Source organism: Sceloporus undulatus, chromosome 6 (assembly GCF_019175285.1).
Source record: "Sceloporus undulatus isolate JIND9_A2432 ecotype Alabama chromosome 6, SceUnd_v1.1, whole genome shotgun sequence".
Taxonomy (NCBI): Eukaryota; Metazoa; Chordata; class Lepidosauria; order Squamata; family Phrynosomatidae; genus Sceloporus; species Sceloporus undulatus.
In genome coordinates this window covers 15,891,791-15,908,827 of record NC_056527.1, presented here as the reverse complement: position 1 = coordinate 15,908,827, position 17,037 = coordinate 15,891,791, and the positions used below count along the sequence as shown (strand labels likewise).

General features: G+C 44.7%; 1 protein-coding gene across 1 annotated transcript in view; it reads right to left on the bottom strand.

Annotated features, from left to right (window-relative positions):
* The window catches only part of LOC121934496 (phosphofructokinase, platelet), a 73,338-nt gene extending 56,813 nt beyond the window's left edge, over positions 1–16,525 (bottom strand). Inside the window, 1 exon segment of the mRNA XM_042475058.1 lies at positions 16,053–16,525. Coding sequence (XP_042330992.1) covers positions 16,053–16,134 — 82 coding nt within the window. The 5' untranslated portion in view covers positions 16,135–16,525.
* Positions 16,526–17,037: the final 512 nt, after the last annotated feature.

The following is a 17,037-nucleotide window of genomic DNA, read 5'->3' as shown; positions in this document are numbered from 1 at the left end:
TCTAATGTATGACTCAAGAGTACAATTTTCTATCAGTACACTCACTTTTAACAAGAAGTGCAGTAGGAGAAAATAAATTCACACCCAGATTACCAAGGACAAGTGTCCCTTGTGGTCTGGCAAGGCAAGTTGTCTAACAACATATACATGCCCTCATCCTAACTGACTTAATGTTTTATCATGGTTTTATTGCTAGATTTTTATGGCATTATTTTTACCTTGCTGCTCTGCACTGCTTTGATAACTGCTTAGGAATGGCACAGGAAATAATGAGCTCACATGAATTACAGCTAGAGGAAGGCATGTTAAGTCATGCTTACAAGACTATATATTTTTGCCAATACAGCAAGGAACTGGCACATGCAGAGGACTCTAGAATTGTTCCACATTCAATCCTATGCTCTTCCAGTTGACAAGGGTGCAAAAATACCTGGCTGGATATGAAATAGCTCCATATAGCTATCTGCTAACTGCTCCCTTGTGCCTCACCCCAACAAAGAAAGACAGTTGTCTCACTCTCTGATTCAGCAGACTCATAGCACTTCTGGATTTCTCTGCTGATGATCAGCTTATCTTGTATAAAATCTCTTATGTAAAACTGTTTCAGCCCTTAGACTGATAATTACTCACAAGTCACATTTAAAGTAGACATGTGTCTCACTTTATACAATAAAGAGCTACAGGGCTGTCCTCTTGTTGAAGTTGAATCAAATCCAAGTCCAGTTAAAAAATAATGGACCATGAAGCGAAACCAAGAGAGGTTGCAGCTATCTGGACAACAGAGTGAATATGGGCTGTACTAAAAAAACACAAAACCCTGAGATCCAGCTACTCTAGAATTGTGAAGGAACAACCCATTGAAACTTTAATTTGTGGATATATTACAATTGCTACATCAAAGCTTTTATTGCTGTGTAACCTGAGATATACTTATGGCCTTAGGGTCACCATTAAGTCAGAAACCACTTGAAGGCAAAGAACAACAACAAAAGATTCAATGATACCTCTAAGATTAAACATACCAGTAATAAGTCATACTAACATTAAATCTAAGAGAAGTACAGAGAGAGAGATCAGAAAAGCAGCAAAAATGTATTGATTGGGCTCTTGTTGGACTACTATTCAGTTCATGGCAACATAAGCAGAGTCGTGCATATGTAATTTTGCATGCGGTTGTGCATTCTCAGCCTTTGTGTATCCTTACATCACATATTCAACACAAGAGTTAAATAGCACAATCCAAATCCAAAATTCTAAGAAAGCGGCAGTAAGCTTCACACGGGACAGGGGCAATTCGATCTCAAGGGAGTTACTTTTCTGTTACAGATGAAACTGAAATTTTATGGCCTGCCTTTTATTGCTCTTTGTCCCTGGTTTTCACATGGCCAAGAAGGGAACTGGCTGATGCCTACACTGAGATCCCGCAATACCATCTTAACTGACAATAGAGTAACATTTGAAACAGAATGTAGGCTTGTAACTTTAACATCATCACTTTTCTTCTCTTGTATAATTTTAAACATCTTCACTTGAGGAAGAAGCCAGTGAAAGCTTGTATAACACCACACATTTTATGAATTGGAGTTGGTCCAACAAAGGTACTGCTACTTTGTGGATTTTGTTGGATCTTCCTGCATGGTCAACAGGGCTAACCCTGAATACAGTATGACCCCAGTAACTGTGCGGAATGTATACCTGGACTTATTCTGGAAACACAAAACCACAGATAATCATAAACCCTATTGAAATGAATGACTTCCAGCTGAAGTTGACCATAGAGTTGCACTGGAGGGCCCAGAGATTCCTAGAAGGAGCACTTCTCTTGGCATTTCTAGGTTTTCCAGTGAAACTGCTTCTGCCAGAAGCATACAAAAGAATCACAATGGAGGACCTAGAAAATGCCTAGAGAGGACATATTTTTGCACATATTTTTAGGACCCCTGGTGGCACAGTGGTTAAATGCTGGTATTGGAGCCATTCACAGCCACAAGGTTATGAGTTCAATCCCAGGCAGGTCTCCAGGGTCCACTCAGCCTGACATCCTTCCGTAGGTCACTAAAATGAGCACCCAGCTTGTTGGGGGCGATTAGCTTACATATTGTAAAGCTCTTAGGGAGTGCACTGGTAAGCAGTATAGAAATGTACTTGCTATTGCTATTGCTATTGGGCGTGGGTAAGTGAAACCATGAGTACCAGTCCCACAGATACAGGGGTCATATTGTATAGTACAATCAATGCTTGACTCCTCGTGCAAGGATTTATACTTCATAACCTAAATTTATGATCTCAGCCATTGTTTCCAAACCTGAATGTTGCTCCAGCCACAACTGCTAAAGACAACCTTACCCTCATAGTCTCTAGACACATTCATTAACAACCATCACTGTCTTTAGGAACCTTCAGCAACAACAACATGCAGCAGAAATCAGTTGGGGGGGGCTCTCCCCAGGCCAGATGAAAATAGTTCAGAAATGGGGAGAGGGTCTAATTTATATCAGCATGCTCTGTGGAAATCTTACAGAGCAGTATCAGTCATTGTGCTGGAGTCAAATCCTGTCCGCAAAATGAGAACTATCATTTTATCTATAAAGCAACGTTGAAGCACTTCAGAATGGAAAATTAGCACTGTGTGTACTAGTTAAGTCCTTTCAAAAACAAACCACATGATCTGCAAAATGAGCTAATAATTTTCTCACTGTGTAAATCAGACTGCCTGGATTTGGCAAACTAAAATAAGGCAACACAGAGAAAATGAAATTTCTGGCTGTTTGGAATGGGTGGAGTGGACAGTTAGGGGATGGAAAGGCTGAATGGACATTGATGTAGTGGAAAGGCCAGTGCAAGAGAAAAAGAGTAGGGAAGAGAAGAGAAACAGCAAGGAGGTAGGGGACCAACAAATGGGTTTGCAACCCATGCAAAACTGGTATGGGCTGGATAAATATGGGGGGAGACAAAGAATTTTTAAAAAGAAAAGTGGGTGGGAAGGAAAAGGGAGCACTGGCTGAGCAAGAGACTAAGGGTTTTTAAGCCAGTCAGAGCCTGGTACTTCCACTGGTTCATCAATAATAGATGCATGGCAAAGTGAAAATGAGAGCCATTGCTCCGTATTGCATAATACAACAGCATGACTCAAAATTGCGCTGCAGAAACAATTCACCAATAAAAGCACCCAGAACTTATTGATTGAATGTGAACCAAACAATTAAACTACTTGAATCAAAAAAACTGTCTACAGCCAATAAAATACCATTAGACATCCTGGAGCTATGATGATCCCATAAATCATTATTAAAGCTGCTTAATTTATGTCTTTCAAATGGAATCCAAAATATGCCTTTCACAGTCATGTCCTCAGCTTATCACATTTGTCTCTCAGTGCTTTTTATAACAAGCTTTAGCCTAAATCATATAAAAAGAGGGGAATTCCTGGTTTTCTGGGATTACTTTTTCTGCAGACCCACTTTGTTAACACATGTTAGCTGCTCCTTGGAATTGCAGTTCACCCTTCCTATCAGCTAAAATAAGTATCTGGTTAGATTCTGAAGTTCTCTCTAGTACTGGTATTGTATTTTAATGTAATTTGTTTGTCTAATGCCTCCAACAATTTTTCTGCTATTGATCACCAAGCTCAGGACTTACCTCCTGTGCTAGTACTCAGCCAAGTACCTACAGAAGAAATAAATCACACCAGGGATGGGGCATACCAAAGATCCCTTTTGGTCTACCACTCTCTTTCCAACAACAGCCAACCATGTGTCTCTAGTAGCTCACAATTAAGCTGTGAAGGTGATAGCCTTTTCTTACTCTCTTTACTCAATATTCATTCAGAGGTACAAGTGGAATCTGCAACAAAATGGTGCTGTGTATTATCACCTCCTAACAGAAACACTCCTACTGATGTTTCCAGCCACCAATCCATGTCTTCATACAAGATTACTCTACTCATTTCATCTCGCCAATATATTCCCCAGTATTGCTTTCGAACTGATCAAGGGAGGTAATAATGATACTTTATTCTGCTTTGGTCAGGCCTCACCTGGAATACTGTGTCCAGTTCTGGGCACCACAGTTCAAAAAGGATGTTGATGTGCTGGAGCGTGTCCAGAGGAGGGCAACCCAAATGGTAAAAGGTCTGGAAACCTTGTTTTATGAGGAACACCTTAGGGGGCTGGGAATGTTAAGTCTGGGAAAGAGAAGGTTAAGAGGTGATATATTATCCCTGTTTAACTATTTGAAGGGATGTCATATTGAGGAGGGAGCAAGATTGTTTTCTGATGCTCCAGAGACTAGAACACAGAACAATGGATGCAAGCTACAGGAAAAGAAATCCCACCTCAACATTAGGAGGAACCTCCTGACAGTAAGGGCTGTTTGACAGTGGAACACACTCCCTCGGAATGTAGTGGGGTCTCCCTCCTTGGAAGTCTTTAAACAGATGCTGGATGGCCATTTGTTGCGGATGCTTTGATTGTGAGTTCCTGCATGGCAGGGGGTTGGACTGAATGACCCTTGTGGTGATTCTAAGGAGTCATCACAGCTAAGGCACAAAGGAACAGGTGAGCAGGAAAAAATGCCTCTCCCATAGTGCCTTGGCTTTGAGGATCCCTCAGAACTAACCATTCAAGAAGTAGACAGTGTTATGTCAAGCTAGCAGAGGGGAGTCAATGGTTCCCTCTATGACTAGGAGAGGGAGGTGCGTCCCTTCAACCTTCATGTGAAAGGAATGGGCAAGTGGCTACATCTCAGATGTCAAGAAAGACAAAAAGGGGAATGTGTAACTTAACTTATAAGAGGAAAAGATGACTAATAAAAGTTAGGAGATATATTTGTTGTCTTCCTTCATTTCCAACTTATGGTGACCCTAAGGCAAACCTACCACAGCGCGCGCGTGTGTGTATGTGTGATTGTAAAATTGTTACACAATCTGAGCCTGAGGTCAGCCTGAAGCTGTGGTGAGTGAAAGGGAGGTGCTAGTACAGATCTACTATGTATAAATGTATTTTGTTATTGTTGAATTTGAAGAATTTGAGGACAGATTTGCCACTGAGGAAGACTTATGTTGAAACGTGTCTGGTTTGGCTATAAACTGAAGCCATATGTTCCCCCTCCCCATCTTCTGAAGATTCAGCCGAATTTATTTCTTCTGTGATTTATACTTTATAGTGACAGATTTTTTTAAATGTAGACTATAATGCTAGTTTTAGATTGTGTAACAATTTTACAAATTTATTACAGTATATATTTCTACATCTCAGATGCCAAACACATAAGAAGTGGAGAGAGTTACTCCACTTTCTGCCTCAGGTTGTGGGAGAGCACCCCATGACTCTGGCGACTGAGCCTGAACACCTTCCTCATCAGGGTTCCTATTCACAGGAACTTTGTAAGTATTTTCAGACTTTCTGCTTAAATGCCAGAGGATCAAAAACAGTGGTTCCCAAACTTCTACTCTAAAGGGTTTTTTTGACTTCAGCTCCTAGATGCCCCAGCCAACTTAACCAACAGTCAGGAATTCTGGAAGCTGAAGTCCAAAACACCTGGAGTACCAGAATTTTGAAATCCCAGGTCTAAAGGATTGTTGGGCAAAAAAATTGGGGGGCTGGGCTGGGTCCACATCCCCTCCTCCCCACATGAAGACAAATGGACAGAAAAAGTTTAAAGAGGAATGGGATCTTTGCAATCCGCCCCCCCCCCCCCACACACACACAGGCAAGTGAAAAACAATGCAAAGTCAAGATTTATGTCATTTTCTTATTTGCAGTCATAATAGAAATTCAGATTCTATCTACAAAAATGTAATTATGCTCTCATTCCATAAAAAAATGGATGTACTCAACCCTCAATAGTACTCAGCCACTAAAGCTCTGTGCAGTGAAGCTATGCATAACAAATTGTGGCAACAGCTTTCAAGGAGAAAGCGATCTCTCAATGCTACAAGAATACAGCACAATAATCTAATTTGTTTCAATATTGAATCCTTTTCATCTGCAAATATAACTGGCAACACCTGACAGTTCAGAAGAGGATGGAAGACATACAGCATAACCCCAAAGAGTGAGGCATACCTATATGCCATTAATTTCAATGGTGTTTCAGTACAGATATCTATGCACTCAGATGGGGCCTGCACACTTGAGTTTTACCCATGCTCACCTCAGACAAATGGTGTCATTTTAAAAGGGTGAATTGTTTGCTTTTATTCACCTTCAAAAGTTTCTGTTTTGACAACAAATTCACAGAAAGTTTGTACACAAGCTAGTTACATGCAGATCAATTTGATTTTGCATTTATGGGTAAAGCACACAGGCAGGAATCAGAAAACTAGTCCCACAATCTACCACTGCGTCATATGAAATCAGGTCCATATGAAAATGGTATTCAAGCTAAAAGACCACATTCACCTGCATCTTCATCTTTCCATTCTAGGCTGTTATCTAAGATAGAGTCCAGGGTTGTATTCCAAGTCATTGTGTGGTGAACTGTAATGCTAACTGTATTAGAATAGGTACAGGGTTTATCTTTGACTCCCTGGATGTTTTAGACTACAAACTTCCTTATTATCAGCTATGCTGCATGGGTTTTCTGGGAGATTGAAGTCCAATACAACTGGGAGACCAGCTTATCATGACTACAGTACTATAGATCCTAGAGAAAAGGTTAACACACCATGGTTGGCATTCTGTTAATGTCATTTATGGGTGTAAGTCCACCTTCTACCTATATGTTTTTCCCAGTTGTTATGAAGGTTGGTATTCTCTTCCTCCTTTCAGTGGACAAAGCATACCTAGAATTACATCATCCAGTGAAATCCAACAGAGTTCTCCTGAGGTCTCACCAGATAATGTAGCAATTTTGCATCTAGCTACAGGGACACAGTCAGTTGCTTTTACAATTTTCTCCTCCACACACTCTCCACCATCCACTGAATGGTGGGGTGGGCTGCAGCAGCCCAGTGCTATGTCTGGGAGTGTTAAATGGTTAGCTTTAGCACAATTCTGCATGCAGAAACATTCTACACTGTGCCATGTAGGATGTCAGCCAAAGACAGAGCAATACTGAATATTGTATTATTCAGTAGTATTGTGGACAGCACTCCAAAAATCTCCAAGCTGCATGAAACAGCACAGTGGGGAGAAGGAAACAATGAATAGAGATGAAGCAGAAAAAGCACTCCTGTATGCTGAAAATCAACAAAAGTAGGAAAGAACTTGGAAGGGGAGGGATAGGCAACAGTGGCTCTCCACATGTTTTTGGATGGCAACTCTGATAATCCTTGGCAAGGGCCAACAGGAGCTGCAATTCTAAACATCTAGAGGGCCACATGCTCCACACCATGGTTAGGAATAAAGATTTTTAAATTGGCTGTGTACAGATTAAAAACACCAAAGTTAACTAAAGCAATTTATTTTCTCACAGAAAAGTCCACCACCAGACTGCTTGGCATTCTAACAAAACATATGAGTTAAAAGTTACGGAGGCTGAGAACTTTAAAGTTTCTATGTAAAATATTCAAGGCCCTCATTGTGAAGATTTGGAAAGCCATAATCACAGGCTCATGACTGCCAGTGAGTCAAGGATTAATCTGTCTGTTTCTTGATGTAGATTGAGTATCCCTTATCCAAAACGCTTGGGACCAGATTTCAGATTTTGGAATATTTGCATCTACATGACATGGGACCAGGTCTAAACAGAAATTCATTTATGTTTCATAACCACCTTATTATGCACATAGCCAGAAGGTAATTTTATGCAATATTTTAAAAATTATTTGGTGCATAAAACAGTTTGTATACACTGAACTAGCAGAAAGCAGATGTGTCAGTATCACAGCCACCCATGTGACAAAGGCCTTTTTAGGATTTTCAACAATATCTTTACACCACATTTTCAATAATATAAAATATTGGAATTAACCAACCACAGACTAAAAATGCACTAATACTTCACAGTGGTGGAGATACAGGAGATCTAGTGTAACCGGCCCAATCGCAAGGCAGCAACAAAGATGGCAGCAAGCCCTTGCTACCAGGCATTCTTTGATCTTCCTCACCTCCAGGGAGCCTGCTAGCAACCTGCTTTTCTGCCTGGCAAATGAACAAGCAGGAATACCACAGCCACTGCCTGGAGTCAGAGGAGTCAAAAGAATACAGGATTACCACCACCTCTGCTGCTGCCCTATGTCATTTCATATATAAGGGCTACAACATGTGTCACCATCACATGAGGCCAGGTGTGAAATTTTCCACCTGTTACATCATGTTGGCACTCAAAGAGTTTTGGATTTTGGAGCATTTCAGATTTATGGATTAGGGATGTACTATTGTTACCAGAATTGCAGAAGAGTGGCATAAAAGAGACATTACTGTTGGCTACTCTGCCATAAGCCAGTGGACATACAGTATTAAAGCCAGTGTGGTATAGTGGCTTGCATGTTGGACTACAATTCTGGAGATCAGGGTTGGAATCAACTATGGAAACCACCTGGGTGAACTTAGGCAAATCACTCACTTTCAGCCTCAGAGGAAGGCAAAGACTAGTACTTGCTGAACTCATCATGCCAAGAAAACCCCATGATAGGGCTGTCATAAGTCAGAAACAACTTGCAGATACACAACAACAATACAGTATGAGAATGATCAATGGATATGAGAATATTTTAATGATCTGCAGATTATAAAGAAAATTATGCCTCCTCTGTAGTATTTTATTATACAGTCCATAATGATGGACTAACAGGAGTGAGTGAGAACCAGTGTAGTATAGTGGACTGGTGTCAGTCAGTCCATGATCTAATGGCTACTAGTCCATGGCAGGTTTCCAGCACAGAAATAGCCTTAGCCCCAAAATAAAGGACTGTTAAGTAATTTTATTTAGGATTGCAACTTTACTCCCTATGGTCTTATAATAATAATAAAAATATAGAGTGTACAACTATCTGTGTATACTGAATTTGGCTAGCTAGAAGATGTGTACATACATACATATGTGTGTGTTGTGTGCCTTCAAGTCGTTTTTGACTTATGGTTGACCTGAAAGTAAACCTATCATGAAGTTTTCTTCATAAATATAAATTTCAAATCCCATTTCCCACATACAAGAGAATAAGGAAAAGCTTAAATAATAAATGTGCAACTGTTACATGTGAAATGAAAACTAGCTGTAACACTTCCTGAATTTGAAACTCCACTAAAATGCCCAGACTAGCTAGAATGTATTGTGCCTATTACTTCCATTTTCTCTCCTCTGTGAATAACACTAAAACAAACCCCAGACCAAATGGCTTTTTAATCTGAACAAAACCAAAGTTGGGGGCAAACGTGAGTAAAGTGTGCAGAAATTCTGGAAAACTGGTGGGTCCAAAAGAGCTGCCTGGTTCACTTCTTTTTCCTCCCCTTGTCTCTGCAACTTCCAGCGCTTGCAACTTGTCCTCCGACTTGCCCCACCTTGTCTCAATGACCTTGAAAGATTATGACTCATGGGCAAAAACACAGCACGCTTATTCCCGCTGCCAGTCTTTAATTCCAAACTTGTTACATATTTCACTTTTATTTATTTATTTTTCTATCAGGGCAGGTTATATGCCTCTCTTTCCCCAGGGAGATCCTCATAATCTCAATGCAGACAAAAGAAACATTCAGGTCTTAAAAGCAAAGTCTTTGGAATGCATCCAGTCAGATGCCCCTTTAACTACCATGTCTGAATGCTATGGAATTCTGGGAAACTGGTGCCACAACAAACTACAGTTCCCAGAATTACATAGCACTTAACCATGGAAGTCAAAGTGGCGACAACTTCGATTATTTCAGCAGTGCAGATGCAGCCTCTCTCTCCCCCAATCCGTAAGAAAACAAGAGATGGGCTGAAGTCCAAATTCAAGTTCTCACCATGTGTACAGTGCAAACTTCCTCTTTTTTCCTCCTAAGCGATTCACATGCCAGTTGTGGCCTGGCCCTTTCCGCATCTGAGTTTATTTCAAAAGATATTTAAATGGAGGACCCAAAGGGAAAAACAATTAAAATAAAAGTCCCCGTTTCCCTCCCCTTCTTTCCTATGGTTCAGATGCTCTTGCCTTGATTATATAAGCCTCAGTCATGCAGAGAGAGGAGTGCCAGGGCCCTCGGAGTTATTTTGTGTGTGTGTGTGGTGTGGGGGGGGGACAGGATTCCCGCAGTGGTTCTACTTATACAGAAGAAAGTTTTACAGGCTAAGAAGCAGTGTGTGGCATCAGACCAAAGGTCTAAGTAGTTTGGCATTCTGTTCACATAGTAGCCAACCAAAGATCAACCGGATGCCTGCAGTATCATCTTCCCACTCATGTTCCCTAGAAACCTGTACACAAAAGCATATGGGCTCAGATGCTGACGGTGTCTTGTGGCACCTTAAAGATTAATAAATGTATTACTGCAACAGTTTTCATGGACTATGCCCCACTGTCATTCATGAAAAGCCCTGCTATAGATGAAAAAAGTGTTAGCCTTTAAGGTGTCACAGAACAATTTTTGTTTTGTTTTACTGTGACTGAGTAACATTTCTACTTCTGTGGAGTGAGTATATCGTCATCAGGACTACTACTACTAGTAGTAGTAGTAGTAGTAAATTTTATTTCTTTCCCACCTCTAGGGTCAAGGTACAGTGCAGCACATTAAAATACAAAGCACAATTAAAAATATGTAAATCCACAGTTGTAAGACAATACTATAAAATCAGTAAAATACACTCACAGGAGTTCATATACAGATTTTAAAAAATCATGATTTAAAATTGACTGGATAGAAAAGATATGGCTCGCAGTTCACCACAAATCTGTCTGGGAAACCCCTTTTATGGTTGTGTCCCAATGCTGTAAACTGAATTTTAACTATGGTGCAAAGTACTTCTTATTGTCTCCTATCTGCATTTCCTCCCAACATTTAGTTTTAGTAGTGTATTAGGGTCTAGTATTATGATGGATATCTTCAAGAGCCAGTGTGGTGTTGTGATTTGAGTGTTGGACTAGGACTCTGGGAGACCTGGGTTCAAATCCCCACTCAACCATGGAAACCCACCAGGTGACTATCTCAGCCACGCATTAAAAAATAAAGTTTTGGATTTTAGAATATTTCTGAATTCTGGATAAGGGAGATTCAACCTGGACTTAGAAAGAAGCTCCAGTGTGTTCAGCTAGAAATACATAACAATTCAGCTTAAAATGCAGGGCCTTTGCACCTTGCCTCAGATCCTAAAATCTCCCAACAGTGAGCTAACGTCAGACTTTGCATACTCTCAGACTTTGCATACTTTTTCTCAGGGGAAGGCAATGGCAAACCTCCTCTGAACAAATCTTGCCAAGACAGTCCTGTGATAGGATTGCCTCCTATCAAAGATGCCTCCTCAAAAATGACTTGAAGGCACAAAACAACCACAAACTAGAACTTAATACATTATTCCAAATGTATGGAATATTTTGGCTATGGTCTAATCACATTCTCCAATTGACATAGTGATTTATGAAAGGGAGAAGGAAGGGGAAAATGCTTAGCATTTTGAGCTTAAACATACATACACACAGAAACACACATATATACACAGAGAGACAGAGACAGATATACTGTATGTACTTAGAAGGAAGCTCCAGTAAGCTCAGTATAAATTCAGCTTAATATGCAGGGCCTTCACACCTTTCCTCTGCTCCTAAGATTTTACAACAGTGAGTTAATAGCGCTTCACATACTCTCAGAGACCCACTCTTCCTTCGCCTGTACAAAGGACCTACAACTTTGGAGACCAGGGTTCATCTGCCTGCTCAGCCATGGAAACCCGCTGGGTGGCCTTGGGCAAGTCACACTTTCTCAGGCTCAGGAGAAGGCAATGGAAAACCCCTTCTAAACAAATCTTGCCCTTGAGTCACCCTAAGCTGGAAATGACTTGAAGGCACACAATACACACACACTGATCCCATCAACTCACGCTAGCGACCTAACAGCACTTGGCACACTCTCTGAGACCAGGGTCACCAGACATTATAACCACAAAGGAAGACAAGAGACTGCAAACTGGCTATCCTGTATACATATCAATTCATGCTTCTGCTCCAGATAGAGGGCCTTTTGGCATTCCTCTTGGACAGAAGCCTGAAAGGGAAGGCGGGTCCTGGAAAAGGAGGACACCTGGCCATCCTGTATAAATATAAAGCCATGCTTCTTGGTCACGCTCAGAATGGAGGACAATCTGAAATTCCTCCTGGGCAGAAGGCTGAAATGGCTTTTGCTCCAAATGGAGGACCTTTAGGCATTCTTCCTGGGCAGAAAGTTGAAAGGGAAGACATGTCCTGCAAAAGGAGGACGTCTAGTCATGTCTCTGCTCAAAAATGGGGGATCTTTTGGCATTCTTCCTGGGCAGAAGGCTGAAATGGGAGGGCAGGTCCTGGAAAAGGAGGGCTCCTGGCCACCGTGTCTTGCTTATTAGACCTGCTCAAAATGGAGGACGCTTTTGACATTCCTCCTGGGCAGAAGGTGCCAGGAGGCATCCACACAACCCATGCTGGTGAACAAACAGCCCTTTGCACACTCTCAGAGACCATCTCTGAGGATGAGTCCAACCACGGGAGGCTGGGAGCCTTCGACACCGGCTGCCAATGAAGCCTTAATCCCGGGAAGGGTGGATGCCTCCCCCTTTCCTTTGCCTCCTCCTCCTCCCTAAAAGGCGCCCAGAGAGGATGCGCTGCGCTGATGCTGCTGCTTCCAAGCATCGTGACGTCGGGAGCCGGAATCCGCAGCGACTCGCCGAGCGTCACGTAGACACGGGAGGAGGAGCCCCGGGCCAGGCTTACACGGGAGTTACTCCGGGGGGGGGGCACAAGGCACCCCAGGGAAGCATTTCCCAGGAGAAGGGCATCCGATGATCTGCACCTGGCTCTTTGCATCCACATGGAGGAATAACCGGGTTGACCGTTTAAGGGTCGAAGCGCCATGCTCTGGAATTCTGGGCATGATCGGGACCGGAGTTCCCCCAACAAACGACCATGCCCAGAATTCCAGAGCATGGCGCTTCGACCCTTAAAGCGGGATCAACCCGAGTTATATCCCCAGTGCGGATGCAGCCTTTGGCAACCCTGCCCCCATTCCCACGCGTCCTCGCTCGACCTCGATTCCCAGGATTCCCTAGCACTGAGCCAGGGCAGTTAGTGGATAATTTTTTGCAGTGTGTTTTTGGAGCCAAGACGAAAGAGCGGGGGGAGGATGCTAAATTCCAAAACACACTGCAGAAATAATCCAGGTTGAAACCGCTTTAACTGCCCTGGCTCCGTGCTAGGGAATCCTGGGAATTGTAGTTCACTGTGACACCAGAGCTCTCCGACAAAGGCTAAAGGTCTCACAGAAAAGCAGTTCCCAGAATTCCCCAGCACTGAGCCAGGGCAGTTGAAGCGGTCTCAAACTGGATTATTTCTGCAGCGTGTTTTGGACCTAAAACACACTGTACAGATAATCCGGTTTGTGACCGCTTTAACTGCCCTGGCTGGATGCTACGGAATTCTGGGAACTGTAGTTTGTTTGTTTGTGACATTGCACCTTCTCTATCAGAGAGCTCTTGTGCCACAACAAACGAGTGCCAAGGAAATCTGGAAACTAGTTTTGTGAGCCACTGAGCTTTCTCTTGTCAGAGAGCCTTAGTGCCACAATAAACTACAATTCCCATGGCTCCCTAGCACTGAGCCAGGGCAGTTAAAGTGGCCTCACTGTTTCTGCAGTGTGTTTTTGATCTAGGTGTTTCCACCTTGGATGGCTCAGTGCACCTGTGGGGGCATCTAAAAGGACAGCAAAGCTGAACCAAAAGGAGGTGGTTGATCCAAAAGAACCCAAAATGGTTAAACTGTACACAGAAGAACCTTTGCTTTGGCCCAGATCCCCCACCTGCACCTGGGCTGCTTCTCTACGTGAGATGCATCAGGGATATGTAGTTTATGGGTAGCCGCCTCAGGCCACATCAGGGTGCTTTGGAGAGCCCTTGGAGGCCTTTAAAGTGGGGTCATAAAATGAAGGGAAAGAGGGCAGGTGAGAGCCAGCATGGCCGAGTGCTTTGAGGGTTGGCCTAAAAGACTCTGGGGACCAGGGCACAATTCCCAGCCCAGCCATGGAAACCCACAGGGTGACCTTGGGCAAGTCATACTCTCTCAGCCTCAGGGGAAGGCCATGGCAAACCTCTCCTGAACAGGACCTTACAAAATTGAAGCTGGAAACACTCCTATAAATGTACACCCGTGCTTCTTAGGCTGGCTCAAAATGGAGGACCTTTTGGAATTCCTCCTGGACAGAGGGTTAACATGGAGGGCATGTCCTTGAAAAGGAGGACGTCTGGTCACCCTGTATCAATATAAATTCATGCTTCTTAGTCATGCTCTGGATGGAGGACATGTTGACATTCCTCCTGGACAGAAGGTTGAAATGGAGGGCAGGTCCTAGAAATGGAGGATGGCTGGTCACTCTACTCCTGAATAAACAAACAAACAAACAAACAAAAAACCAGGGTCTTTGGCAGGCGGGTGATGATGCTCCATCCTCTCTGGGAGGCCAGTCACAAGATGGGGAATGGAAAGGGAGGAGGAGGAGGAAGGGAGTGGGAGCCTTGCCTGGGCTTCCCGCACGCCCAGCACGTTGCCAGGCTCAGCCAGTGGAACCCCAGGCTGGGCACGTTGCCGCTGGCCTCCCTTTCCTCTTGCTCAAGTTGATCTCAGTTTAGTGGTGCCAGCTGCAATCGCCTTAAGCACCAAATCCGCCTCCCCTCAGAGGTACCCAGGTGGGCACATGGAGCATCCTAGAACAGCCCCTGGCCTCCTTGGCCCATCCATGTTGGGTGCCATCCAAGAGCCATCCACACAACCATCCCATAGGTCTACACTAATTGCAGCTGCACAGCAGAAATAACCCAGTTTTTGACCCTGCCTGAAACTGCCAGGGCTCCACATCTGTGGAATTCCAGGGGAGCTGTGAGCCATTGAGCTATCTCTGGCCTGATCTGGCCTGCAGAAATAACCCAGTTTGACACCACTTGAAATTGCCATGGCTCCACATTCTGGAATTCCAGGAGAGATGTGAGCCATAAAGCTACCTCTGGCCCCATGTGACCTGCAGAAATAACTCAGTTTGACACTGCTTCAAATCACCAAGGCTGCATGCCATAACCCAGCTTGATGCCACTTTCACTGCCCTGAGCTCCATGCTATAGGATTCTGGGATTTGGAGTTCAGAGAGCTGTTTAGCCTTCTCTGGCCTCATGTGCCCTGCAGGGATCACCCAGCTTGACACACCGCCTACAAGTGTCCCAGCTCCATGCTGCGGAACGCCAAGGTTTGTAGTTTTGGGGACTATTTCTCCTTCTTGGGTCTCACTTGCACTGCAGAAGTAACCCAGTTTGATGCCACTTTTGCTGCCACGGCTATCAATAAATAAATAAAATTTTTATTTATATCCCGCCCTTCCCAAGATCAGGGCGGCTGGGTCAGAGCTCTTTAGCCTTCTCTGTCAGGTGCCCCATCAAGCTACAAATCCCAAGGTCCCATAGCCTGGAGCTGTGGCAGTTCAAGCGCTGTCAAAGTGGATTATTTCTGCAGTGAAGATGCAGCCAGTGACTTGGCGGGAGAGTCCGGCCCTGTTGCTTCTCAGCCAGGCCCTTTGAGGTCCCTCATCCCAAGAGGTGGAAAGATGGTTTCAAAACCCATTTGTCTGTTCCTCTACCTCTAGCGGGGTTTGAGCGGTTTGGATTAGGACTCTGGGTTCGAATCCCAGGTGGGACAGGGAAACCCATTGGGGGTGACCTTGGCTAAGTCACACTGTCTCAGCCCCAAAAGGATGGCAAAGGCACACCCCACGTTGCCAAGAAAATCCCATGATAAGTCAGAAAGGACTTGAAGGCACACCATCCTTAGAAAGGTTAGGACTAGGAGGCCCTGGGAGGGGAGACCAGGGTTCGAATCCCGGCCAAGTCACACTCTCTCAGCCCCAGGAGGCGAAACAAAAAAAGGCAAGTCGGAAAAGACTGCAAAGCCCATCATCCTCCCCAGAAGAAGAAGAACCCACCTTGGGCGTCCCCTCCGCTGGTCAAGACCCCGATGGCTTTCCCTCCTCCGGAGAGGTTCTCGAAGAGCTTCTTGTCCGGCATGTTGCTGGAGGAGGAAGAAGGCGAGGAGGAGGAGGAGGTCCTCTGGGCCGGCGAGGAGGCAGCGGGCGCGGAGGAGGCTGGAGCCCTTCCAGCCGGGGCCGAGGGAGAGGAGGAGGAGGAGAAGGAAGGCGCCTGAGGCTGCGGAGGAGGAGGTGGAGGAGGAGACTGAGCCGGGGCCGGGGCTCCTTCCCGAGGCGAAGGCGAGCGCGACGGAGCCCCTTGGACCGCGTCCTCCTGAGCCGGGCCAGGCGAGGTCTGCACGCGGACGCTCTGGATGCGCACCGAGTAGAAGACTTTGCTGGTGTCTGGAGCGAAAGAGAAAGGAAGGAAGGAAGGCGCCCGAGAGAGAGATGCTGCGCGGGAGGAGGATGCTGCTGCTGCCGGGGTTGCTTCCTCCTCCTCCTCTGCTCCTGACTTGTGACAGCCCTACGCAGAGAAGCCCTGGTCCCTCCTCTCCCTTTGATGGGCAGGGAGGGAGGGCCAATGGGAGGACAGGGCCAGGGAGGAGGAGGAGGAGGAGGAGGGGCTCTCCCAAACCTGGGTTAGGCTGAGGGAGGAGGAGACGCTTGGCTGAGAGAGGAAGGGCCAAGCCAAGGGTGGCACTAGTACCAGGGCTGGTCTCACCCTCCCCATTGACCTCCTCCTCCTCCTCCTCCCATTTCCCTCCATGCAAAATACTTAGCCATACCTTTTTGGCCACTAATCCAATGACATCCAAACTGCAATACCTTTATGGGGCCAGCCAAAATGCCTAACTGCACGTCGCAAGCTTTCGAACCCGCAACAAGGACATGTTGCAAGCTTTCCAAGTCATGGTGGCTTCTTCCTCCTCCGGCCAACAGGAGGGAGGGGGAAATGGAAGATGCTGAAGTCGAAGGCTTTCATAGCCAGCATCCAATGGGG